General features: G+C 32.2%; 5 protein-coding genes across 5 annotated transcripts; 3 read left to right on the forward strand and 2 right to left on the reverse strand.

The window, feature by feature from the left end:
• Nucleotides 1-93: 93 nt before the first annotated feature.
• On the reverse strand, nt 94-2,210 carry LOC110682579 (uncharacterized RING finger protein P32A8.03c-like). Its single transcript, XM_021858935.1, has 7 exons — nt 1,833-2,210; nt 1,408-1,638; nt 1,224-1,283; nt 999-1,067; nt 729-842; nt 408-539; nt 94-231 (listed from the first exon to the last, which is right to left on the reverse strand). The coding sequence occupies exons 1-7, from the start codon at nt 2,208-2,210 to the stop codon at nt 94-96; spliced, it is 1,122 nt and encodes a 373-aa protein (XP_021714627.1).
• A 7,096-nt stretch (nt 2,211-9,306) lies between these two features.
• Nucleotides 9,307-11,031, forward strand: LOC110682322 (caffeoyl-CoA O-methyltransferase 1-like). Its single transcript, XM_021858638.1, has 5 exons — nt 9,307-9,411; nt 9,531-9,610; nt 9,776-9,920; nt 10,006-10,137; nt 10,464-11,031. Exons 1-5 carry the CDS (start codon nt 9,307-9,309, stop codon nt 10,755-10,757), a joined length of 756 nt encoding a protein of 251 aa, XP_021714330.1. The 3' UTR covers nt 10,758-11,031.
• Nucleotides 11,032-12,511: 1,480 nt separating this feature from the next.
• Nucleotides 12,512-14,528, forward strand: LOC110682324 (F-box protein At5g67140-like). Its single transcript, XM_021858641.1, has 5 exons — nt 12,512-12,860; nt 13,038-13,184; nt 13,536-13,671; nt 13,863-13,961; nt 14,097-14,528. Exons 1-5 carry the CDS (start codon nt 12,745-12,747, stop codon nt 14,295-14,297), a joined length of 699 nt encoding a protein of 232 aa, XP_021714333.1. The 5' UTR covers nt 12,512-12,744; the 3' UTR covers nt 14,298-14,528.
• A 122-nt stretch (nt 14,529-14,650) lies between these two features.
• Nucleotides 14,651-18,656, reverse strand: LOC110682323 (PI-PLC X domain-containing protein At5g67130-like). Its single transcript, XM_021858640.1, has 9 exons — nt 18,255-18,656; nt 18,008-18,130; nt 17,638-17,775; nt 17,438-17,536; nt 17,033-17,336; nt 16,721-16,944; nt 16,545-16,631; nt 15,210-15,641; nt 14,651-14,836 (listed from the first exon to the last, which is right to left on the reverse strand). Exons 1-8 carry the CDS (start codon nt 18,363-18,365, stop codon nt 15,453-15,455), a joined length of 1,275 nt encoding a protein of 424 aa, XP_021714332.1. The 5' UTR covers nt 18,366-18,656; the 3' UTR covers nt 14,651-14,836; nt 15,210-15,452.
• Nucleotides 18,657-20,322: 1,666 nt separating this feature from the next.
• Nucleotides 20,323-23,835, forward strand: LOC110682580 (protein FAR1-RELATED SEQUENCE 5-like). Its single transcript, XM_021858936.1, has 6 exons — nt 20,323-20,421; nt 20,922-21,254; nt 21,369-22,087; nt 22,451-22,961; nt 23,124-23,612; nt 23,722-23,835. The coding sequence occupies exons 1-6, from the start codon at nt 20,323-20,325 to the stop codon at nt 23,833-23,835; spliced, it is 2,265 nt and encodes a 754-aa protein (XP_021714628.1).
• Nucleotides 23,836-24,800: the final 965 nt, after the last annotated feature.

The raw sequence follows: 24,800 nt of genomic DNA on the forward strand, positions 1-24,800 counted from the left end.
TATAATATTGTTTTACAACCAAGAAAAATTTACATAGCTCAAAATCTAACTGAGACAAAATAGAAGAAGCAATATCGAATGTTGGGCCGTGTATCATAGAACAAGGCCCTTCATTCTACAAAGAGGGCATGAGTTATGCTTTCTCAGCCACGACTTTACGCAACCAGTATGAAACTTATGAGCGTGAGCGCAATCAAGTTTTGCGATAACTTCTCCCTCTTTGTAATCCTCCTGAAAATTCAAAATACTAATTAGCTTACACGCTTAGTCTAGAGATCGAAAAATTAACATTATATCAATTCGTACTAAGAGGAAAAATAACAATAATAAATAGTATTTTGGTGAAATTAAATAATAAGAAAAGATAAATAAAAAGAGGACGGAGGTTCAAAAATAAATACACGTACCCAGCAAATGGGGCAACTACTATCTGTAGTCGTAGTATTAGCCGTGTACTTCTCAATTTTCATAGAATTCACAATTTGTTCTTCTGTAAGTCCAGGCGCAGCAGCCTCTTCTTCCTCTTCCCCTAAGAAATCCTGTATTTTGTATCATAAAGAGTTTTAACGAATAAAAATCCTTTGTCCCATTTTTTATGTAGCATACATATCCATGGTTTCGATATTATTATTGCTACTCTAATATATTAAAACAATAAATATATAGGGAGGACAACTAATGAACAATATGTAAGGTGTGCAATAGCATAGACTAATTTTGTTAATTACATCAATGTCGTCGTAATCGATGTCGTCATCATCGGTATCAGTGTCAAAGGTGTCATCTGAATCACCTTCATTATTATCACCACCGCCATCACCATCCTCAGCATTATCATCATTCTGATTATTGAAAGGAAAGGGATCATATATACTTCAGCAAATATGAATAACATTGATGATTAAAATAAACAAATATATATGTTTTTTTTTATAGATAAAATACATTTATATGTTACATTTGTACATATTAAGTGAAAGTTATTACGAAAAAAAAACCTGTCTTGAGGTGGATGTGCTGTCACGACGAAATAACATAAGACTAGGTTGAAAAGAATTCCTTTGCGACTGCAATTCATCCAAAAAAATTAAGGAAAACGTATTAACAATAAAATTTCCTGGAGTAACAGAATACGAATTAGAACAGACAATTAAGCATTATGCTGATTGCTATATATGATCGAGGTTACATTTAATTATTTGTATTGCTGTAAGTTGGCTAACCTCAGCCCATTCAGCATACTGCCGGGAGAACGAATTTAAATACGTTGTGAAACCCATAACCTATTGAGCAATAGTATAAAATGATAAGTGATATGATCTAAAGGACATGAGTTTTAGCATTGTATACTATATAACGATGCTTAATTATACTAATAATTTTCAGAAGGTAACAAAAAAAAAAAACCTGAGGTGTTGGAGGAACGCTGGATGAAGCTGATGGTTGAGGTTCAGGGTTCCTGGCAGGAAAAAGCTGAACCGGGGTGGCTGGAATGACCCTTCCTCCAAACTCAATCGCTGCCTCTGGAGGCGGGTTTTCCACAGCAGACGACGTAGCATTTCCAGCAGAAGAGGAAGAACCGGCAGGAAAAGATGCAGCAATTCCAGCAGAAGAGGAAGAACTAGTCGGAATTACATCCTGTAAAAAATGTTGACAATAAAAAAACACTTAATTATCACAGTAAAATAAATAAGAGTAATTGCAAAGGAATGAATGATTAGGATATATGTTACTCAAACTCAGGTACTCAAGTTAGAAACGAGTATGTGTTTGAGTAACATATAAAGTTCAGAACCATTCTAAAATGTGAGAGATCAATGATTTTTAATTACATTTTCTTTATTGGAAGGCTGAAAACTTTCACCCTCACGATTTTCTAAACATATTCTTTTCGAATGCCTTTCCTCATTTTCCGAAGTTTCAGCAAGCTGGTTTGAACTACTCGATCCTAGAGCAGGTCTTACGCCGCTAATATAATTACCAGTGTTCCGCCATGAAGGAGGAATGTTTGAGTACACATTTAATTCGCTGTAAAATTGTGAAGGCGGTAATGGTATGGACACGACAGAGTCATGAATTCTTGATTCTGAAGACGACCCTGCAGGAGCTTCTGCAGGAACATCAGTAGCATTCGGAACAATGTTGTTGTTGTTATCAGTGAAAGATGAAGTGTTCTCCATTGAATCAGCATTTCTGTTTGCACCCTCCATTTGATTCCGATTCAAATCTGATAGAACATGATTCAATTCAAAAGAGTCTCAAATATTTGATTACTAGGTTAGATCCCGTGCCATGCACGGTGATCGTTATATATTAATAGATAAATATTATAATAATAAATTAGTCAAGGAATAATAAAAGTATGTGATATGTTAAATTTTAATTGTAGCTTCTAATACACAATTAAAAATAAAGTAGGCAAAAAATCCGAGCAATATTTTTTTGTTGTAAAACATATCACAAAATATTTTATTAATTTAAACTTTAAAATCTCATTCGCCAATTTTGCTTACGTGACATTTGAATTATTTAATTGTAAAAGAAATTAATAATCTCTTATTTAATTGGCTACCACTTAAATTTATAATCCTACATGGCGCGCTAAAAAAATTAAATCGAGAAAAACTCACCTTTAAATATTTATATATATTAGATTAGATTAAAACATTTATAGATTGAAAAATTAAACATTATGTTTTATTTATTTTTCTTTAGCTTTAATTTATATAAATTTTATATCTAATTGTAAATTCGGAGACTTTGTCACGTACTCTTTATATTTTAAACAATTCAAGTAGCAACCATAGGTCCATAGCATATATATACCTTACTAATAAAATTACTCATACCTTTAATAGGGAGAATAATATAATTCATAAGTGAACCTACATTCAGCAATAAATCAAAATATATGCATCAAGAGTGCATATATAACAGGCAAGTAAAATACATTTATTAACATTCAACGAATCATAATTATTGATGTTTCAAAAAAAAAAAAAATTATAATTATTGATAGCTATTACATGGATTGGAGTAGATTCGTACCTTCACCGGCACGCAAATAGCAAATCCTAGATTGTTGTAAAATCCGAGTATAAATTGCCCTGCAATAGAAAACAAATGAAAACAAATAATGTGCATGAAACAAATGCACGTAACCGATTTGCTTGCATGCAAATCTTAAATCAGAACAAGATAAATTTTAATTTTTTTAAAACATCAGACCAAGATAAATCAACTCTTTTTGTAAAAGTTAATAACAACATTCAACTATAAGATGAGAAAACAATCGAGTTACTTAGCTTGGGGAAACAATAAATATGTGAGTTCGATCTACTAATATAAGGTACCAAAAATACTATTCCGCCATGACTAAATAAGACAAGGTGTCATCGATAAAATTCTCTTTTTTCAAACTTGTTATCGAAAAAAATAAATATAAAAGTAGGAAAAAGAATGTTATGGTTATTATTCAATAAACCGATTTGATAGACAACAAAAAGAAACATGACTTTTAGACCAAAAATACTCTCAAGGCAAATAAAACCTTCATCAAGAACTATAAAATGCATGGCATTTCAAACATAGAATTTGAGCTTGTACCATAACAATAAAATCCTTATGAAGGTAGTTTAAACTAATGCACGAAAACAGTTTTATAAAAACCAAATTGAAGAAAACAACCAGCAAAAGTATTTTGAGAAAGACTAATCTAAAAGAACAAAATTAAAAAAAGAAAAAAAAAAAAAAAAAAAAAAAAAAACTGCTAAATAGCAAGAAGAAATTTGAGTTACCCTATCTCACTTTTGCTTTAGCTAATAGCAGTGCCTCAATGTGGAGAAAAATGAGTGAATTTATAGGTGAAGAGCAACCTATACTATAATGTGCAAGAATATACATTTCCATATTACATAGAAAAGAGAAAATAATTCATACCATTTTCAGAGGATTCTCTCGTATAATTAGTGAAACAAATCATCTAATAAGCTGTAAACATATCATTATATCAAATGCATTAAAGATACAATTCATAATTTGAATTTAAAAAATAAATTAAAATGAATGCTGAGTGTTGTGGCACTCTAATCCTTTTTCTCTAAAATGGCAGTTCATGGAAACTATAATGATTGAAAAACCACCAATATCTTTTATGTCCATTCATTTTTTTAAAATTAAATATATCCCATATAGCTTACCTTAACTTTTTTTTTTTTTTTTTTTGACAAATAGCTTACCTTAACTACTAGCTTTCAATAATCAATATTTTTTTTTAGTATTAAAGCAAGGTTTCTTATTTTTCATAATTAGAAAAGAAAAAAGAAATGAATTATAATATATACATGACTCCGATAAGTCATTACATCAAAGCCGAAGTCATTAATTAGAGTTAATTTAACTACGGAGTATATATCAAGATTTGATAAATGATTGAATTGAAGACGTAATAAGCTAAGCAAGCGTCTTATTATTGGTTAATTTAATCACCAATTGTATTGAAAATCACACACTATATAGTACGGAGTAGTTAATTAAATTCTACTTTTAAGTCATTATTATTAAATGTGCGCCGCCTTAGAAATTAGATTTTGATACTTCATATATAACGTCATTCTTCCTTATTATATTCATATTAATTATGAAATCGAATATGATTTCACTATTGATTGCCTAATTTAGTCTCTGACTCTCCGTTAAATTGTTTTTTTTTTTACTCCAACACAAATTAGATAAGTTATCATTTTAATAATTACACAGTGTGATAACAATTATCAAGTTTTGTTAAATCAAATTAGATAGCTAGAGTATCAAATACTAATTTTCATCTTTCTTCAAATAAAAAAAATACTAATCTTCATCCAATAATAATGTAGACCGACCTTTTAGTATGCTTTATCTTGGTCTTAATCTCCTACTTTGTAACACGATTATGAATTTATGATGAGACTGAGGCTTCAGTAGAATAATGAAAATGAAATATATGACCTCATAATTAAAATCTGCCATAAAAAAAAAAAAAACAAAAAAAAAAAAAAAAAAAAAACCTAATAAGTGTTTTCTTAATAAAAAGTATTAGATACATCGTAATTCGTAACATCGATCATTTTGTTCATTCTATACTTATGTACTGCCTTTATTGTACAATTAAATTTCTCTGTAAGCTATGCTAATGACGACTTTTATACAAAACGGGCCCCATTTCTCTCCCGTTCTCTAAGAATATTGTGTAAACAAATGAGTAAAGCACAAAAAAAAAAAAAAAAAAAAAAAAAAAAAAAAAAAAGGCTAAAGAAGCATATATATATGTTCTAGGAATTAGAAATGTTTGAAGTAGTTTTGTGGTTGATAAAGTTAATAGTTATGAGTACTCAAGTGGTTGTTCTTTTGACGTAGTTGGAATGAATGGAGGAAAAGCAAGCGCAATTATTCCTTTCATGATCAAACAGATTTACAAGCGATAAATCTGTAAAAACTCCGGAATCCACCAGAAAATAGTTAAACTCTTAAAAATATAATTGATAATGTCAAAAATGACTATTAAAGACGGTTAAAGTGCTTAAATAGTCTAAACAAAGCCCTAATACGAAAATAAGCAAAAATTAAAATCTAAAAAAGTTTAAACGCGGTTTTCGAACCTTAAACGAACTCGGATGGCTTAAAAAGCCTGTTGTGCAGGACATAGCTGTGATTTAGACTTGTTGACCCGTTTTCATTTTTTGAAAATATATTTTATTAAGTAACCTGATTCCGGGAGCCCGACTAGTAGAAATCATTACCCTTCAAAACTGAAAATCAAGCTTTTTGACGTTGAACTTCTTCGCCGAACAGAGCAGCTAATCTCCCTACGTCATCTTTGCAACATGATCTTAATTTACATAAGTAAGATTACTTGGTATATACTGTCATATATATGCTCCTGATTCAAATTCATCTTGTATTAGGGTTATATATATGTACGTAAGCGTGTTGTCATATGTGCACGTGCATGAATAATCTTTACTAATTGTGACTCCTTTGTTATCTAGATACGCTTGAGTGTATAATAAATTATGTAATTTAATACGAAGTAAATATTTGCTGGATTCACTATGTCTTGAGCTATGACTGCACAATTAATTGTGGTTATAATATCTTTCTCGACTTATTTGTATCTTTGATAAATAATAAATTACAATCTAAATTGAGCCGTACATTTTGGCTTTTACACTATTCAATTCATTAAGTAGTTTGACCACCTTTGATAGTTAAATTAGAAATAGTCATATACTCCCTCTGTCCCTTATTTTTTGCCCCGTTTAAATTTTCGCGATCTCCAATACGTGTGTTCAAACGTATATATATCAATTTCTATGCGCATAAAAATTATAAAATTTTAATGTTAATATATAAAATATACAATGAGATGATTCTAACAAGATTCCTTATGAATATGTTATCACATATATATTAACGAGAAATCATGGTCATAGTTTTATAGATTTAGCATATTGACAAGCGTGAAATGAGATACATTGCAAGTGGATTGGGCATGTTAGGCAAAATATAGTTGTGAAGGTAGCTGTAGCTGTGAAGGTAGCTGTGAGCTGTGTAAGTAGCTGTTAGCTGTCAACAAGCTGTTAGCTGTGAAGATAAATAATTTAGATATGAATGTTCGGTAAAGTAGCGATCGACTAGTTGTTACATATAAAAATCAACATTTTATTTTTAAAACTATAGATTAAATTTTCAACAGCTACCTCAAAAGCTACCTCTAATTCAAAAGCTAATCTTTCTAACTTTTCATAAAAGCTACCTCCACCACTAAAAGCTACCATAACCACTACTTTGCCAAACACTCACATTTTTTCTCAAGTAGTGATTTGACTTGGTCAAACCACTAAAAGTACTCAAAAGCTAGCGCGAACACGCTTTATTTTTTTTACAGGACCAAGTAAATAAAAATGGAGAAAGTGTAACAACTTAAAGTAGAAAATACGGTGTGATAACCGAACAAAAATTACCAAAAAACACTAAATTGATATAGAGAGAGATTATAATATTATCCTTTTCTCTTCACCAATTTCTCCCTAAGTTAACTTAATGTAGTTTGAACTTGAAGAGGAGAATACCTAAAACAATGGTTAAGTTAAACCTTTTTTTTTTTTTTTTTTTTTTTTTTGGGATAAGTAAGGTAAAAGGTTTTACTAAGCCGATATCCCTTGTAGGTCAACCTTGCCTAAGTTAGAGGACAGAGATGTTAGGGAGTTGGGGATGAGAGGGGAAGAATAAGGAAATCCCAGTAGAAAATGTCTCTACTATAGATTTGATCCCACACAATCTCGAAGTTTCCCACAAAACCTACCTTGATTGATAAAGTCAAACTTGTTTGGTGACTAAGTGTTTTGACATATAGTACGAAATATATACTTGGTTAAAGTCAAAATTAAACTCAAAAGTCAAATTATGAGCCAAAGTGTTCAAATTTTAGTCCACCCTCTAGAGCAGTTGAAGACTTGAAGTTAAAGTTTGTATAAAACCACGTTTGAAACCCAATAGCGTTATTGGACCATTTCAAATTAATGAAGTCGAAAAAAGGCCCAATTCAAAGAAAGATGGAGTTTTCATTTACCAACTGTCCCATCAGTGGGCCCACTTCATACTTTGTGTACTTGTGCAGTGAAGAAATTCCTAAACTGGTCCACATCCACAACCACAAGTAAGATAAGCAAGTTGGCGCCAAATATGATAGTTTTTTTTGGAGTAGTTGGTGGTTACTTGGTTTGTGGGGTCTAAGTGGACCCTGTCGTAACATCCATGTGTTTGGGCGGGCTCAACGAGTCCTCAACTAAGACTCTAGCCCTAATTGTTTGCTCTACTTCGAGAAAAGAGAAAATTAACGTAACTATAGTCTGTTTTTTATTTGGATAGATGTAACCATAGTTCATACGAGTAGATATTACTCCGACGAAGTATGATAGTAAATTTAAATATTTGAAATTAGGAACAATTTAAAATGCAAACTAGGCTAAAGGGATGGAGACATGAAGTGTCGAATACATATGTATATGTGTAACTCATAAGTAGGATGGCGTACCGCGTATGTAGGAAATATGTTTTTGGGATTTAGTTTTAGTTCAAATAAGTGCAATGTCTTGTGTACAAAACAGATTTATGGAATTTAGTTTTAGTTTATATTTGTAACTTTATTTTTAGAGGAGAGATCTTTATTTCATCAGTAATACAAGTAGGAAATACAATTATAATATACTCATATTACTTTATATACATTGGCCTAAAAAATAGGATACTTTAAGTAATCATATATATAAAAGAATTATAAAATCACATCTGAAAATGTGTGTATTGCTAGTGTTTATGTTAAGGAGTTAAAAGTATCTTTCATTCTTTCAATAATCAATTAGTCATTCTTTCATAAATATGATATGATGCAATCACCACCATCATGAAGGACAAGAGACTAGAGCGCTAACTATTGGTCCTAACTTCCTATCCACAATAAATGACCTGACTCTTTTAGATAGACAAAGTTGACAATTCAATAGGATATGATATCAATTACTATCTTTAAGCAAGCAAATTTGAGTCATTATTTCTTGATTACTAATATGTATCCCAATTTCAGTGTTTAAGATTTCATGGTTTGGTCGGATTTGATCATCATGTCTTTCTTCAACTCTGTAATTGAATGAGATATTGAGGTGCATAACATTTTAACTACGTTTAATTTACACTTCTAATAAAAAATATTGAAGTAAATATTTCTACAACTAATATCTAATTCCTAAATTCCGAAATAATTCATGAGTTAAATGTTCTTCTTTCTTCTTAGGGTTTTCTTCTCCAAACTCTCGCCTCCCTTAAGCTTGGCTTAATTTTTCTTCTCAGTACTACAATCATTATAATTGACTACTCAAAAGTTGATTTTCTGTTACGCAGGGTCTCCTAATGTTCATTTTCTTTCCTTACCATGATAATAAACACATAAATTGATTGATTGCTTATGGACTTACAAAGTTTGGTTACTTTACTAACTTTGTAGTTTACCTTTATAAAAATACGTCATAATCCATTTTCCTACCAAAAAAGACCACCAAAACACCAACTCCTCACCAACCTCACACTTCCTTTTGGGCCGGGCTCCCTCTACATTATTATGAGACCAACTACCACAACCCAATTATCACTCACTATATATACCAAGGACTCAAGGAGCCAAGTAATTCTTTTCAACATTTAAAGTTGCAAGCTAAGCTTTTTATGAAGTAACAAGTTTTGCAAAAAAAGTATTCTTTTAAAAACATAAAAATGGCAACTAATGGTTCAGACGTGAAGCATCAAAATGGAAATGATACTTTCAGACATCAAGAAGTCGGGCATAAGAGTCTACTTCAAAGCGATGCACTTTATCAGGTTCAAACCTTATATCACGCTTAGTTCAAAATGACATTGTAGACGTGGTGTTATCATTTAGAGACGACTAACACTACAAGTGTTTGTATAAATTTTTTTTTTTTTTTTTTTTTTGGCAGTATATACTTGAGACTAGTGTGTATCCTAAAGAGCCTGCGTGCATGAAAGAGCTCAGGGAAATTACAGCAAAGCACCCATGGTACGATTGCTATATCTATGAATCTCCCCATAAAAAGTTTTAACTATAATCTACGGTACAAAAGTTAAAAATGTGGCGTATTAGATAGGGACATAATATATTACCAGGGACATATTAAATGTAAGTTTCCGAATGAATTTTGAAACTTCAATTATTTCATAATAGGAACTTAATGACAACATCAGCCGATGAAGGGCAATTCTTGAACATGCTAATCAAGCTCATCAATGCCAAGAACACCATGGAAATCGGTGTTTTTACCGGCTACTCCCTCCTTGCTACCGCGCTTGCCCTACCGGAGGATGGAAAGGTATGTAGTAAAATCATCAACTAATCATTTTTGGTCTTTCTTTAAGATACACTTAATTAGTGATTAATATTTTTAACAAATATAGATATTGGCCATGGACATCAACAAAGAAAATTATGAAATAGGACTTCCAGTAATTGAAAAGGCTGGAGTTGCTCACAAAATTGAATTTAAGGAGGGCCCTGCTTTACCAGTTCTTGATCAAATGGTCCAAGACGTAAGTACCTCATTACTTTATTATATTGCCCAATTCCTATTTTTGTAACAACAGCTATTTAAATGGCCAAAACTTTATTGCATATTTGCATTTATTATTATTTATTAGGTCCTTTTGTGAGTGTAATTGAGTTTCAAAACATGTTAAGTAAAATTAAATAATTTTCAGTTTTACCATCTTCGCTATATATTTGACTTTTGTCACCGAATATCAATAAATCTAATCATAAAATGTGCATGCAAATGAACTACTAGAGAAGGATACTCAACCACTCTAGGTTTATGTACCAAAGATTAGTGATGACTGATTCATGTTAATTTATGCAGGAGAAAAATCATGGAACGTATGATTTCATATTCGTGGATGCTGATAAGGACAATTATCTTAATTACCACAAGAGGCTAATTGAATTAGTCAAAGTTGGTGGTTTGATTGGATACGATAACACTCTATGGAATGGGTCAGTTGTGGCCCCATCAGATGCTCCGCTTAGGAAATATGTTAAGTTTTATAGGGACTTTGTGTTGGAACTCAACAAAGCTTTAGCTGTTGATCCTAGGATTGAGATTTGCCAGCTCCCCGTCGGTGATGGAATTACCTTATGCCGCCGTATTAGCTGATCAATTCCTTATTTGAAATTTGCAAATTGATATTTCTTCCTTTAATAATAAATTACACTATTTATGTTTTTAAGATCAAATGTTAGGATTCATTTTAAAGCTATGGACTTGAAGAAAGATGTTTAAGATTCATTATTTATTTGTTTCGTTGTACAATCTAGTGTTGTACACATGCATTGTATTAAAGTAATTTTAATGTTTCCAACCATTCAAGAAACCATTAGTTGTTGGAATTTATTATGTAAGGTTATCAATATTGATTACTTGAAAATAATTTATTTCTAAAGTTGCAAATTTCTTATATTTATTATTTTTTACATAGAATTATCAAGAAGAGGTGAATTGGTGTGATTAAGAGACATTGTTTCCTTGAATTTCGGCATTCATTTCATCATTATGACAAATATGAAGTATACTTTAGGAGTAAATATAAACACAAATTAACGTTCTATTGATTGGAACCCTATACGAGTCAATTGAAATTTACTGTATATATTGTGATTACACATAGGAGAAAAATTTAACAACTTCAAAAAAAAAAAAAAAAAAAAAAAAAAAAAAAAAACTTCCATTTGACAAAAAGCTGAATTCCTGAAGAAAAGAAGATTTGGGTACAAACTTATGGGCTTTTGGACTCAGTACTTATGTGGGCGGGCCACTAATCAGCTGGATTTGAGAGAGGTGTGAGATTGGCCAATTAAGATCCATTCCAAATTTCCAACTAACTCATGTGTGATGTGTCCATTTTTTTTTTTTTTTGAGTTTGGTTGTCCAAAATTGAGAAAAGACAACAGTGTCCAATAGACCAATATACTAAATTCGTCTGAGTTGTCACTTAAAATATGAAACACAACTCATTGTCTAATATTCAACACTCATTTTTACAAACAGAAAAAATAATAAAAATAATTATAAAGACATAATAGCTCAATGTTAGTATCCAATCCATTATCTAATTTAAGAAATTTACTACCTATATAGTAAAATTTACGGAGTAAGGGCCTGTTCTCTTACGTTGAAATTCAGTTCAATTCAGTTCAATTCAGTTCAGTTCAGTTCAGCTCAGCTCAGCTCAACTCAGCTCAGTTCAGTTCAGCTCATCTCCTAATTTCCTTCTCTTATAAAATATTCATTTCAGTTTAGTTAAGTTCAGTTCAGCTCAATTCAGTTCAGTTCAGTTCAGCTCAGTTCAGTTCAGCTGAGTCCAGTCAATGAGAACAAGCCCTAACATCTAATAGTAGCTCTATTTTTTTTAGTTGCAACTTTAGAATATTTTATATCTCTCAAATAATACCCTAAAGTTGTAACTAAAAATACGGAGGTAGTATATGATATTCATTACCAAAACGTGTGACTTATTGTCTAATATACAAAGTGACTTAATGAATAAAACTCATTACATGTTGTTAAACTCATCACACCAGCATAATGGAGTAATATACCAGGTATTAGATGTTCACATACAAAGATACAATCATACAATACCTCTTCTTTTAAAATTACTCCATGAAATTATTAAAGAGGGCCACCTTATATTTTGTTTGAAGAGTTTTTTTTTTCCCTAAAATTAGAAAAAGAAAGAGTTACAAAAAAAAATAATTAAAGGGAAAGACAGAGAAGAGATTCACATGAATGTCTTATAGATGACGAGGCTATGAAGTCCAAATGACCACATCCATTCATGTCATTTTCTCTCTCTTTCCTCTATATATAATATCCCTTTAAATTAATTTATACACTAATTAATTAATTAAAGTCTCGTTACTTGTCCCGCCTATTCCAGAAATTAGACTAGTTGTTAATTATACGACTTTTATCTTCATCATTTTTCCTAATTTCCTTCTTAATCCAGCAATTTTCTTGCGTTTTGTTCTTTATTACTCACGTCCTAAAATTTATTTTATAAATTAAATTTATCACCCAATAATTCATTTTCTCTCGTTTTTCATTTATTCTCTCTAGAATCTTCTCCTGCTGATTATTATTGATGAGAATATCAGAAATGGGTGAAATGGATATTGAAGAATCAGAAATTGAAAAGCTTCCAACTGATCTTCTGTCTCATATATACCTCCTTTTTTCTTCTTTCACTGATTTAGCTCAGTAAGTATTACTGTATTCATTTTTTTTGTCGCGTTGATTGTGTAATTTAAATTTAAGCTATGTACTAGTAACGTGACAATTAAATCCTGGCTATTGTCGGCAGAGGAATTAATTTTCACTTACGACTTTTGAATGTTTTTTTTAAAATTTCTAACATTTTTATGTATGTAAATTAAGGGCAAGTTGTGTGTGTAAGAAATGGAGGGAAGGGGTGAAGCAATCAATGGGAAGGAGACGAAGTTTGAGCTTTTCTGGATGTAAAATGGATGATGCCTCTACTTCTCGCCTTGTTCATCTTGCCTTCTCTCTTAAGGAACTTGACATGTATGACTATTCTACCATTTCTCTATTATTTCATGCTTACTTCAATTCGTATTTTTTGATTTATCTAATCCTTTGTTTTGGACAATAATTGAATCTTTCAAATAGTTTTGATTTTTTTTTTTTTTTTTTTAATTTTTTATTTAATGATATGTTTTTGTGTTGTTGAGTTTACTCTAAACTCATATGATTGGATAGAGTAACATAAAAAAACCGATTATTTTATTGTAAGATACACTAAGCTATATTGACTTGTGAGTTGTGAATTTCCGAATTTATAACTGTGATATGCTAATTGATAAATGTGGTATAGTATTTGAAGTACTTTGCGAATGTTGATTTTTTTCCTTGCAGTTCAAGGAGTAGATGGGGTTGTCAAATAACAGACTATGGACTGTTTGAGATATCAATGGCAAAGTGTATTGGCAATTTGACATCCATTTCAATTTGGGGTATGACAGGAATCACAGACAAGGGTGTTGTGCAATTGGTATGAATCACATTGGATTTCCTATTATATAATCACTAATAGTCATAGATTTCTTGTTGATAAAGCATGATCCTCTCTTGAGTAAGCTTAATCTAACAATTAGTTTGTATAAAACAAAACTCAATGAATTCTGAAAGAAGCCTCTGATTTGCAAAGTTGCAACAATTTTCTAAAAATGCATTTGGTCACAGGTCTCAAGAGCTACTTCCTTGCAGCACCTCAACATTGGCGGAACATTTATCACTGATGAATCTCTATTTGCCATTGGAAACAATTGTCTGCATTTGAAGGTTGTTTATTATACATATATTGGGCTAATTCTGCAGTCGCTGTTTTGTTGTATACAAGTATTAAAGTAGTTAAATAAGGATAGTTTTCTGGTAGTATGTTGGTCTGATATATATGCATTTGTTCATATCGTGCAGACTATAGTGTTGTGGAGCTGCCGCCATGTGACTGAAATTGGACTGTTGTACCTCGTAAACAAATGCAGGAAGCTGCAATCGATCAATGTTTGGGGTACAAGGGTTCCCCTTGACTGCTTCATTGGCCTGCTCAATATCAGCCCTGCTCTACAGATAAAACCTGTAGGGCTTCTTCCAAATGCTGAAGCTATTCCTGTTTGATTTATCCAGTTAAGTTGGCAATTTCACTCATTTTCTGAGTTTGTTACCCGGCTTTACTGCAATGGCTAAACAGTAAAAAAGAAAATTCTTTGTATTGTACAGATTGTTTCCTACAAATTGTGTTCTTTTTAAATCTGCTTAGTAATGGCAATGTATCATCTGTTCTGAATTTCTCTGTAAATATTCTGTTATGTTATCAGTAATAAACAGACATTTCTTTGATTCTTTTTCTTTCTCGGCTTTATGATAGAGTATTGAAGGTATAGTTTTAAGAATTTTCTATTTTCTCTCTCCTTTTTTTTGGGGGGTGGGGGTTGAATTTAGGAACAGAATATATGAGGGCTCTGCAGCTAATATGGAAGAACATATCTTCATAACTGTCATTAAAAGTAAGACAAACAACAAGCTATGAAAGCTGAAGCTTTCACTAGGTAGTAGGTACAGACTTAAGCGGCTGATATATGCAAATACTAATCGTGCTTATATCTTCCATTCACCCTACAGTTATCTTCTGCCTTCTTCAGCCATTCCACAGCTACCTGCAATGGAAAGAAGGTGGGGAATTAGGGATGAGATATCATGTCACATTTTGCTACCGAATTATTATCAAAAGCTTGTAAGAGTTGAAACTATATATCCTGTAGTCAGGATTGGATTCGGGGAGGGAATAGAATCCTTGCAGGCTAAAAAAAAAAAGAGCATGATTAAAAAGCAAAGGTTTGTATGCAACGAGCTTAGTCACCCAATGACCCAGTTTCAATATTTCATAGATGTCACCCCAAAAAAAAAAAAAAAAAAAAAAAAAAAAAAAAAAAAAACTATGCAATGTATGACTTGGATTCAAAGATACTTGTTTGAATACAAGTTTTGCAAAAAATGTCGAGAACAAACAGGAAGCAGCTTGTGGCATACCTGTCTCCCTAATATTTTGTCGTTGATGCCTTGCATAGTCCCCTGGCTGAAACCTATCTCAAGAGATTAATATACTCATTCTTATCCATCTGAAACATTTTACAAGATCTAAGCTGTCCATGGACTTCTACTAATAATAGAAACTACAATGGCTCCAAAATTTACTTCTAGTACTCCAAAAACCTGTTCTAATGAAGCATACAACTTTAACAGTGCTCTTTGGCACTCATCATGTCATTTACATTATAAACACATTAAAAGTAACATCAATGATAAATGCAATGAACAAATTAGTATGATATTTGGATAAGAGGCAGCTGGAGCAAATCCAGATAACTGTACAGATCCCGAAAAGCTTCCGCCGAAAGTTGAGGTGGGAGGAGCTAAAATAGGTGCTGGTACATTTTTACAAACCCCCGGAGGAGATCCTTGCTGCAAAATTGAAGAAAAAAAAAAAAAACTGTCACAGTTTGTGGAAGAAAGATCCAGCAAATAGGACTTGTGAACAGTGTTAACAGCAAATTCCCCCCCCCCTGGCCCTTTTCTCCCCTCGCTTCAGAAAGTAGGACTTGTGAAATTTAGTCTCCGCCACAAACCAAGGAAACAAGGAAGGGCTCAGGAAATGGTTCATCAACAGCTAGGCTGCTGCTAAAATCCCTGTGACCAAAAAATCAAACATCCATGAAATTCTTGGATGCCTGAAATCTGTAATTTTGGGGTGTAGTATGAATTTTAATCCCTCTAAAAATATGCCCAAGTACATATAAGGTGAAATGCCTTCTGACAAGAGGAGAGTGACAAACAAGCCTATCTCACTGCCAGGCTACATTCTGCAACTACTGATCTACTGTGCTCTAATTGTTTGAGGGTGGTAATGTTCCATGGTTGACAATTGACATGGTCTATCTGAGATTATTCAGGCTGGAGAGATCTGTGACCATTTTATGGTCAACATCTATGCCATGAATGTTGAATTCTTCTTCTAAAAGCCCCTAGAAATAAGGGCAAGTATGAATTGCTTCAATTAATTTCATAATAGGTGCATTCTGACTACATACGAGAACAATTTTAGATAGGAGGTATGGCAAGTATCTCAGATGAAATATAATATACCAATTGGAATTTTTTTTGTTCTGTGATAGTATGGGTTATCTTTGAGAAACCATCAAAGTAATGCACTAATGGAGATAAAGACCTTCCTTAACTGATTGTCAAGCAAGAAGCACATAGATAAAGACCCTACTTAGCTGATTGTCAAGCATAAAGCAAGTAATAAAAAAGAAAATGAAACATGGGTTCCTGGTATGGTGAAGAAGAAGTGAAGAATGAACAAACCTGGCAAGCTGTTATAGTGGTGCAGCCACACAATGATTGTCCATTCATTTTGTCCAATATGTCAAAGACTCCAGGTCCATCACTTCTCTGAAATGATAAATAGTGTTTAGAAATTAGATATGGTTGACTAGTAATATGATAATTAGAGCTCTAAGGTGAAATTGCATTATCAGTACCATATAAAAATTAACTGCCACAAAGTTTGGCATCCTATTTCCTGCTGCCTTATCACAGGTACCAATCATATTAGCCAATGGAGCTGAATTTTCTTTGCAAGCAACATCCTCAACAGGATATGTTGGAAAGTAATTCATTAAGAAAAGTGATGCGCCTTTAGAGTTAAGTTTTTTCGATTCCCTTCTATTAGGACATGAACCTTGTTTCACTCCAGGATCTCCAGCTGGAAAAGCATCACATAGCAGACAAGTGTGTAAGTTTCACCCATCGAAGATACACAAAAATGCAGTCATAACTCATACGATACTTACGTTCATTTTCAACCATGTATCTCCACTGATAAGCAATCCCTTCTGCTTCCTCTTTCGAAGCATCAGAGGTGAAAACCAAAAGCCGATGATTCTTTTGAACCATATCATTCACTGTTGGCCAATCTTCACCTTTTTTTGGCATCTCGGTTACAGGATACCAATACTTTTCCAATCCAGCATTTGCAAACAGCTGAGTTAACCCTTTTGGAGATTGAACATAATCCTCTATAATAATGGTCACAATCTCTGAGGGATTCTCGGTCAAAAATGCTTCGACTTCTCTCAGTGTGTCAATTGCAGGTCCCTAAGTCATCATTACTTAGCATGTCATGCAAAGTTTCAGGACTAAATTCAATCATCAAAGGTAAAATCGAATAATCAATGAGGAGGGAAAGAAAATATTACAAAAGCAGTGATGTTATAACAGCGCCCTTGAAACGAATGGCACAGCCAAATATCACCTTCAAAGTCATACATGTCCAGCATCAATCCTCTTACTCCATTCTAAAAAACAACCAACAAGGTAACCATTAACACAACTTGTCCTCGTAAACACGAAACCTAAGTAAAGTTTTAATACAATTGGAGAGAAAAACTTTCCATACCCTTAGTTGATTGGTCACAGTATCTTCTTGATTGTAGAATGTAATCCTTTGTACACCCGACAATGGTGGGGCATTTACATTTGAGAATGCATTATGAGTCATTAGCCATGAATACTTGTTAAAGGGCAACCCAGTAACCTAATTTCCACAACCAAAATCCAAAACCCATCAATAATTAGACAAAAAATTTAGACAACAAACATACAAAACTCAACTAATTATAGGGTATTTATTAAAAGTAATGCTTTAACTCAAGAAACTATAAAAACCCATTAATTAATCAACCTAAAACGGCAAAAAATCTAACATAATAATCTTAAATTTGCACTAATTCTAGTAAAAAAAAATTAATTTAAAAGAAAAGACATACAATAGAAGTGGGAATGTTAGCTTGCCCTCTAGTACAAACGGGTTGGCGCTTATTCGCAGCAGGGCAATTACCACAGTACAAACCAGGCGCACAATCATTAGCAGCTGAACATGACTCTAAAACCTGCAAATTTAATTTTCATCAAAATTTTAGCAACAAATTCATACAATTAAACCAAAAATATACTCAGATCTTGGGTAAAATCTAACAAAAAACCCCACAAATTCACAAAATTAGAAGAGATTACCTGACAATTGCCGCCCCCAGAACAAGCTGAAGAAAGAGTAAAGAAAAAAGAAGAAAAGAGAAGTAAAAAAAGAGGGATTTGCCCAATTACAGGTAAATTACAAAGAAACATGGGTAATGTAGTGTTAAGGTAGAGAGAGAAAGAGAAAGAGGAGAGAGAAAATGGAGGTGAAATTGTTTAAGCCACAGAAAGACAAGAAGAAGAAAAGGAGTAAAAAGCAAAAGGGGAAGATGGTCTGAAAGTGGAAGTGGTGTGGTTTGATTAACAGTGGAAGAGAAGATGCCAGTTTTTTGGTTTCTTTTTATGGGTAGTTGGGTAATCTTAGGCGGGCTTTTTATGTCTATGATTGCCATCTTTCTTTCTTACCCACTCTATCAGTGACAGTCACATCTCATATTTTATGTGATTATGATTGGAAATTGTTTGATTTAACATCATTTTTGTTTGATTTAATATTATTATGCTGTTTTGATTTTGGATCATTATTGCTAATTGTTATTAATTTATTATGATGGAATACAGAGTATATAAGAACTAAGAAATGTATGAATATAAGAACTCTACGAGTTTGAATGGGAATTGTATTTTATTTATAGAGTGGGTATTAGGATGATGATATGTTCCATACATGAGATGATAAGAGTCGATCTAATGTCTTGTATATCAATTTTCAATCATGCACCCAAGCCTATCATTTTACTTATACATACTCCTTTTATTCCTTATTGTTTGCACCATTTGACTCAAAAAACTCTCACAAAAAATGAGTCGTGAAACAAACAAAAGGGAACTGGAGGAGTAGTATCTAGTATACAACAAATACTAGTAATAAATTTGATTTTCCATCACTATGCATTTTCAATTGAACATTAGTATAAACTCGATTCCAAGATGTCTAGTGGTAAAATTATCACCTTTCAACCTTGATGTTGAGGGTTCAATCCCCATTAGGGACACTTTGAGGTTGGGGATCCCTTACCCTTTTCTGTCACTCTCAAAGTGTCTGACCCGCAAATATCGGACAAAAAAAACCGCGAGGGAGGTCAGATTGAATGGATCAATAAGCAAGTATACCTACCTGAGAAGTTTCAAACAAGAACTATTTTTCAGCAAAACCGAGATCAAGAGTTAATGAACGTGTAAATTAGAGCATATGGTTGGTTAGTTTGGTAAGAAACATTCATAGAGTATCTCGAAACATAAACTATGGAGAACTATAATGCCTTTGCATTGTTTATTATTTAGCAAAATTTAGACGCAATTCCAAAATCCAAAGTAACTTTGAACTGTCCAAAGTGATGTAAAACTGTTGGAAACTTGGAAAGGTACAGGTTGGTTTTACTTTGTGCCATTCACATTAATTGCCTACTTGCAAAATAACACATATACAAGAATTAATCAATTCGTGTAGACAATGAAATCCAATATAAAGTTCACTTGTACAAATTTAAGGAATCAGATGGTGTAAAAATGTGTATTATATTTAGAAATCTATATCATTTGATTCATTTCCAACAAATTAGATGCACATAGTCGATCATAGTCGGCCATTCATTTTTGTCATTTGAAGATTTCAATCTTATTATTGTTCAATAAAAAATAGGAAAAATTAACATGAATAATCCGAACTTTTTGTTATCTTCCAATAATAAATCGAACATTGATTTATTAAAAAAAAAAAAAAACCAACTTTACTACTGCCATTCTATTATATTGGGTAAATGAAAATTTTAACTGGATAATGGAGGTTAACTTACTTATGTGGCATGAAAGTTTGATAGTACACAAGGGTGTACCATGCTCATGGTACACCTGCTGAGTTGGCAGGATTAATTCCATTAATTTCTAATTACGGGAATTTAAAAAAAAAAAAAAGGAGACAGTTTAACATCACGTGGATTTTGCTAAATTGTTGCCGATTTTATAGCTTTCAATTTTTGCTAATTTTTGTTAACTGATATTTTCAAAAAAGATTTCAAACTTTTTAGTGAGAGAAAATTACAGAGAGAGAATTACAGAGAAAATTTTGAGGATCAATCATTTGAATTCATTGTAGAAGAAGTTAATAATGGTTTATCAATCTGAATTTCGCCATGATTCTAATGCTAGATTTGTCGATGATGCAAATGATTATGATATCAACGATGAAGGTGAAGTCGAGGGTATCGTAAACCTCAATGAAGGTGAATTGTTTAATTCATTATATTTTTCATTTGTTAATCATTAATTTTGATTATTAGATTTAGTTATTACTAATAATTTTAATTTTATTATCGAATTACTTTATATTTTTAATTTCACAGTGATTTTCATGAGGTTGAAGATGAAGTTCTTTTATTATTTACATATGTTCTTTTTTATTTGTTATTATATGTAACTTGAAATCAATGTTGATTTTATTTATTAGTGCATGTGCAATTGTTAATTATATAGGTACTTTGTAGTACTCTTTATATACTTTTATTGTAATGGAATGTACTTTCCTGAAAGAGTCGTGTACTTTTGTTGTACTCTGTTTTGTATTTTCTGTAATTAATGTGCCGTTATCAATGTGCATTTAATAAAGAACATTACAAATATATTAAATAACATTTTATACCTTTGAACGTCATGTTATTATGTAAGAACATCAACTTAATATATATGTATTTTGATATCCTATTTCAGGTTTTACCGAGGCAACTGAATCAGAATTATGCATTTAAACATGGTTTTGGTATACGTAAAGATAGGTTGAATCGTAGAGATGACAAAGATAGGACACCTAGGCAACGCTTTTTGGTGTGTTCTTTTGCTGGCTTTAAGCAAGAGAAGAAGCATGGTGAACAATCAAAAGTTTACCAAAAGAGGAATTTCCGCACAGGTTGCAAGGCTCATATACAGTTTGATATTGATAAGGTGTCTGGTTTGAATGTCGTGGTCAATCACACTATGGTTCATAATCATAGTAGGGTTCCTGTTTCAAAGAGACATTTGATTAGGTCTCATAGGAAGGTTATGGTACAATTTTTAAAATTATTTTAAATCATGTTCTTAAATGCGCAATATATGTTCTTTAACAAATACATGATGTTCTTTTTTTTTTAAACAATGTGTTTTTTTGTATGTACACAGGTTACTAATGAACAAGTTGTGATGATGAGTAGCTTGACTGAGAGTAGTATACCTGTTGCTGATGCAATGCGTGTTTTAAAACATCAAGCTGGTGGAGAGGCAAATCTTTCATTTCTTTGTAGGGATGCGTATGGTGCTTTATCCCAACATAAGAAAATGATGTTTGACAGTTGTGATGCAAAGCGCTTGCTTAGCTATTTTAAGGAGAGGAAATCTAGTGAGTATGACTTTTTTTATGACTTTGATGTTGATGAAAAAGGTCATTTGCAATCTTTCTTCTTTCGTGATAATAGAATGAAGGTAGATTATGATGCTTTTGGTGATTTATTAGTCCATGATACAACGTACCGTACAAACAAATATGGTATGATTTGTGGACCGTTTGTTAGTATGAATCATCATAACAATAATGTCATGTTTGGTATTGGCTTCTTGATCAATGAAAAATGGGAATCTTTTGAGTGGTTGTTCAATACTTTTTTGAAATCCATGGGTGGCAAACATCCTGTGACAATAATGACTGACCAAGCTCAAGCAATGGCCAAAGCAATTAAGGTTGTCTTCCCAAATTCCAGACATCGACTATGTACGTGGCATATTGGGGAGAATGCAAAGAAAAATATCAAAGGACTTAGAGCAAAGGAAGGTTTTAATGATTTGTTTGATATTGTTTTGAAGTATACCGATACTATTCAAGAATTCGAGCACTATTGGTCAAGGTAACACTATGAATTAATAATTTTAAAATTATGTTATTTAAATATTTTACCGATTCAATGTTCTTTAAGTTGCTAGACGATGTTCTTTATTTTCATGTTCCATGTTCTTTTGTAATTTATTTGATGTACTTCTCAAGTACACCCAATATGCTGGATTAATATAGAGAGATGTTCTTTTTTATTACATGTGACATTCTTTTTACTTAAAATAATGTTCCTTGTGTTGTTCATTTAATGTTCTTTTATCATATATTTGATGTTCTTCTGAAGTGAACTTAATGTGCTGGAATTAAGTAGACAGATGTTCTTTTCTATTATATTTGACATTCTTTTCACTTAGTATGATGTTCTTTTATTTTACAGCATGCAGAAAACGTACAAATGCACAGATAATAAATGGCTGCAAAATCTGTATAATATCAAAGAGATGTGGTGTCCTGCATATTCCAAAGATTATTTTAGTGGCGGTGTTATGTCATCTCAGAGAAGTGAAACTACTAACAAATCAGTTTTCCGTCGACTACATGCCACTCATGGTCTATGTGATTTCTACACTACTTTTATTGAGGTTGTTGATGAGTGGAGGAGTAGAGAAGGTAGTAATGATTATGATAGTATGACTGGAAATCGTCATTTAGTTTGGGCAGATATTGGATTGTTGGAGCATGCAAGGAAGATTTATACTATTCTAATCTATTTACATTTTGAAGACAATTTTGTCAATGGTGTTCCCTGCACGGCAAAGGTAATAGGATTTCAACCTCCACTTTATGAATATCATGTTGGGCATCCAAAAAAGGATTTGATCATGCATACTGTTGCATTTGATGAATCAACAGTTACAGTTGATTGTACTTGCAAATATTTTGGTGAGGTAGGTTTGTTGTGCAAGCACTCACTTCGTGTCTTACACTTAAACAACATTACTTATATCCCGAAGAGATACATTTGCAAGAGATGGACAAAAGCTGCTATGTGCACTAGAGTTGATGACAATGATGTTGCTGAAATGGGTGTTACTCCTTGTAGTGTATAGAGATTGTATCATATTCGTGCATTTATCACACTTGTAGATCGAGCACAGAATGACTTGAGTGCTCGAGCTGTCATTGAGGAAGCAATTGAAGAATGCACTGCTAGGATTAATCTCTTGATGGGAGAAGATAAAGATGTGCCACCTGAGTTATCAAAAACGAATGAACAAGATGTTACTCAAGAAAAAGGTGATGGCAGTCTATTAGAACCAGCAGTAATATTTGAGGAATTGGCTGAAGAACATGGAGGACTTGAAAAAGAACATGGAGGTTTTGAAAGAGAACATGGAGGCATTGTTAAAGAACACACAGTTCAGGTAGATGTCAAGGATCCTATCAAAAAAAGAAAAAAGGGTCAAAAGAATACTAGGTGGAAAAGCACACAGGAAAAGGTTTCCAACAAGCTCAAAGGTCAAAAGATAAAGTCATGGAGAAAGAAAAGCGCAAAGGGTGTTTCAAAGATGAAACAAAAAGCACAGACTACGATTAAGGTATATATTGTTCTTAATTATATTATATTACATTCTTTTATGGTTACAACTTGTTCTTTCATTTTATACATATTGTTCTTTTACTTAAATAATTTTTTTTTTTTGGAAGGATTTCCTCCATGTACCTGATGGAAATGTTCTGGCACATTCCAACGAATTTGGAGGATCTTTGGAGTTTTTTGAGCCTGATGACTATTTTGGAGTGAATATTAGAGAATTATAAATGATATGTACTATTTAGTCTACGTTAACAATTTTTTTTATTTCATATTTGTCCTTATATTTTTTAATTTTTTTTTTAATAAGATCTTATAAATTAGAACACTCTATTTCAGTTTTTTTTTTAACAAGACATATTTTGCATATTAATGGTGGTTACTGTGGCCTATAAAAAAACATATTTTGTGTTAGTTTATAAGACATATGATGCAAAATAACTAGAAATAAAATTTCACTGAACAAAAAGAACATCAGATGTTTTTAAAAGAACATTATATGTAATCAATAGAATAGTATATGTTAATAAAAGAACATTGTTTGTAATCAAAAGAACATTGCATAAAATCAGAAGAACACATGTTGTATAAAGAACATTGTACATGTTCATTCTATTCTTTCTTCCAAATCAATATGCTTCCAAAGTTTATTAGCCCCAACTATACAAAAAATAAACAGTGCTAATTGTTCAACATCCACCAAATTTTCAAAAAGACATACTTGTTCAAAAACTAACACAAGTGTCTCTAATCATTCCTAATTTCCTTGAAATATTTCTTGGCCTTCATGCTAAAATCTGCATGGCGCTTATTCACTTGATCCACAAGAATCTCATATGCGTACTGCATTCTAAGTGCCTTCAATGCATCAAACTGTTCACCCACAAAAAAGAAAAGAAAAATAAAAGAATAACATTAATGTTTGTTATTTTCTTAAATAAAAAAAATACAAAATATGATAATATTACATTATCAGCCCTCAAGCCACAATTCCATTTACGCTTCCCGAAGTATGTCTCCATGTGGCGCATTGTGTATATTCCGCAATCAACATTGTTGTCCAATGTTCTCCATGGCATGTCTACCAATTTTATTTCATAGTTGAGGACTTTTTCCCATAACTTCATCCCATGTTGTTTCAGGTACATTGAGAAGGCATGCCTCTACCATACACAACGAAAGAATATAAAAG

Source organism: Chenopodium quinoa, unplaced genomic scaffold, assembly GCF_001683475.1.
Source record: "Chenopodium quinoa cultivar QQ74 unplaced genomic scaffold, ASM168347v1, whole genome shotgun sequence".
NCBI lineage: Eukaryota > Viridiplantae > Streptophyta > Magnoliopsida > Caryophyllales > Amaranthaceae > Chenopodium > Chenopodium quinoa.

Excerpts from the sequence above, each read along its gene's own strand:
- LOC110682323 (XM_021858640.1), bottom strand. The coding sequence starts at position 18,365 with ATGTTTCTTTGTAATTTACCTGTAATTGGGCAAATCCCTCTTTTTTTA. Across the intron at positions 17,537-17,637 it reads CTGTGACCAATCAACTAAGG|AATGGAGTAAGAGGATTGAT; the intron begins GTATGGAAAGTT and ends GTTGTTTTTTAG. Across the intron at positions 15,642-16,544 it reads CCACTATAACAGCTTGCCAG|CAAGGATCTCCTCCGGGGGT; the intron begins GTTTGTTCATTC and ends TCAATTTTGCAG.
- LOC110682322 (XM_021858638.1), top strand. The coding sequence starts at position 9,307 with ATGGCAACTAATGGTTCAGACGTGAAGCATCAAAATGGAAATGATACT. Across the intron at positions 9,412-9,530 it reads AAAGCGATGCACTTTATCAG|TATATACTTGAGACTAGTGT; the intron begins GTTCAAACCTTA and ends TTTTTTTGGCAG. Across the intron at positions 9,921-10,005 it reads CCCTACCGGAGGATGGAAAG|ATATTGGCCATGGACATCAA; the intron begins GTATGTAGTAAA and ends TAACAAATATAG.
- LOC110682580 (XM_021858936.1), top strand. The coding sequence starts at position 20,323 with ATGGTTTATCAATCTGAATTTCGCCATGATTCTAATGCTAGATTTGTC. Across the intron at positions 21,255-21,368 it reads GGTCTCATAGGAAGGTTATG|GTTACTAATGAACAAGTTGT; the intron begins GTACAATTTTTA and ends GTATGTACACAG. Across the intron at positions 22,962-23,123 it reads CTTGCAAATATTTTGGTGAG|AGATTGTATCATATTCGTGC; the intron begins GTAGGTTTGTTG and ends TGTAGTGTATAG.
- LOC110682579 (XM_021858935.1), bottom strand. The coding sequence starts at position 2,210 with ATGGAGGGTGCAAACAGAAATGCTGATTCAATGGAGAACACTTCATCT. Across the intron at positions 1,639-1,832 it reads AGCCTTCCAATAAAGAAAAT|GATGTAATTCCGACTAGTTC; the intron begins GTAATTAAAAAT and ends CATTTTTTACAG. Across the intron at positions 540-728 it reads TCGATTACGACGACATTGAT|GATTTCTTAGGGGAAGAGGA; the intron begins GTAATTAACAAA and ends TACAAAATACAG.
- LOC110682324 (XM_021858641.1), top strand. The coding sequence starts at position 12,745 with ATGAGAATATCAGAAATGGGTGAAATGGATATTGAAGAATCAGAAATT. Across the intron at positions 12,861-13,037 it reads TCTTTCACTGATTTAGCTCA|GGCAAGTTGTGTGTGTAAGA; the intron begins GTAAGTATTACT and ends ATGTAAATTAAG. Across the intron at positions 13,672-13,862 it reads ACAAGGGTGTTGTGCAATTG|GTCTCAAGAGCTACTTCCTT; the intron begins GTATGAATCACA and ends ATTTGGTCACAG.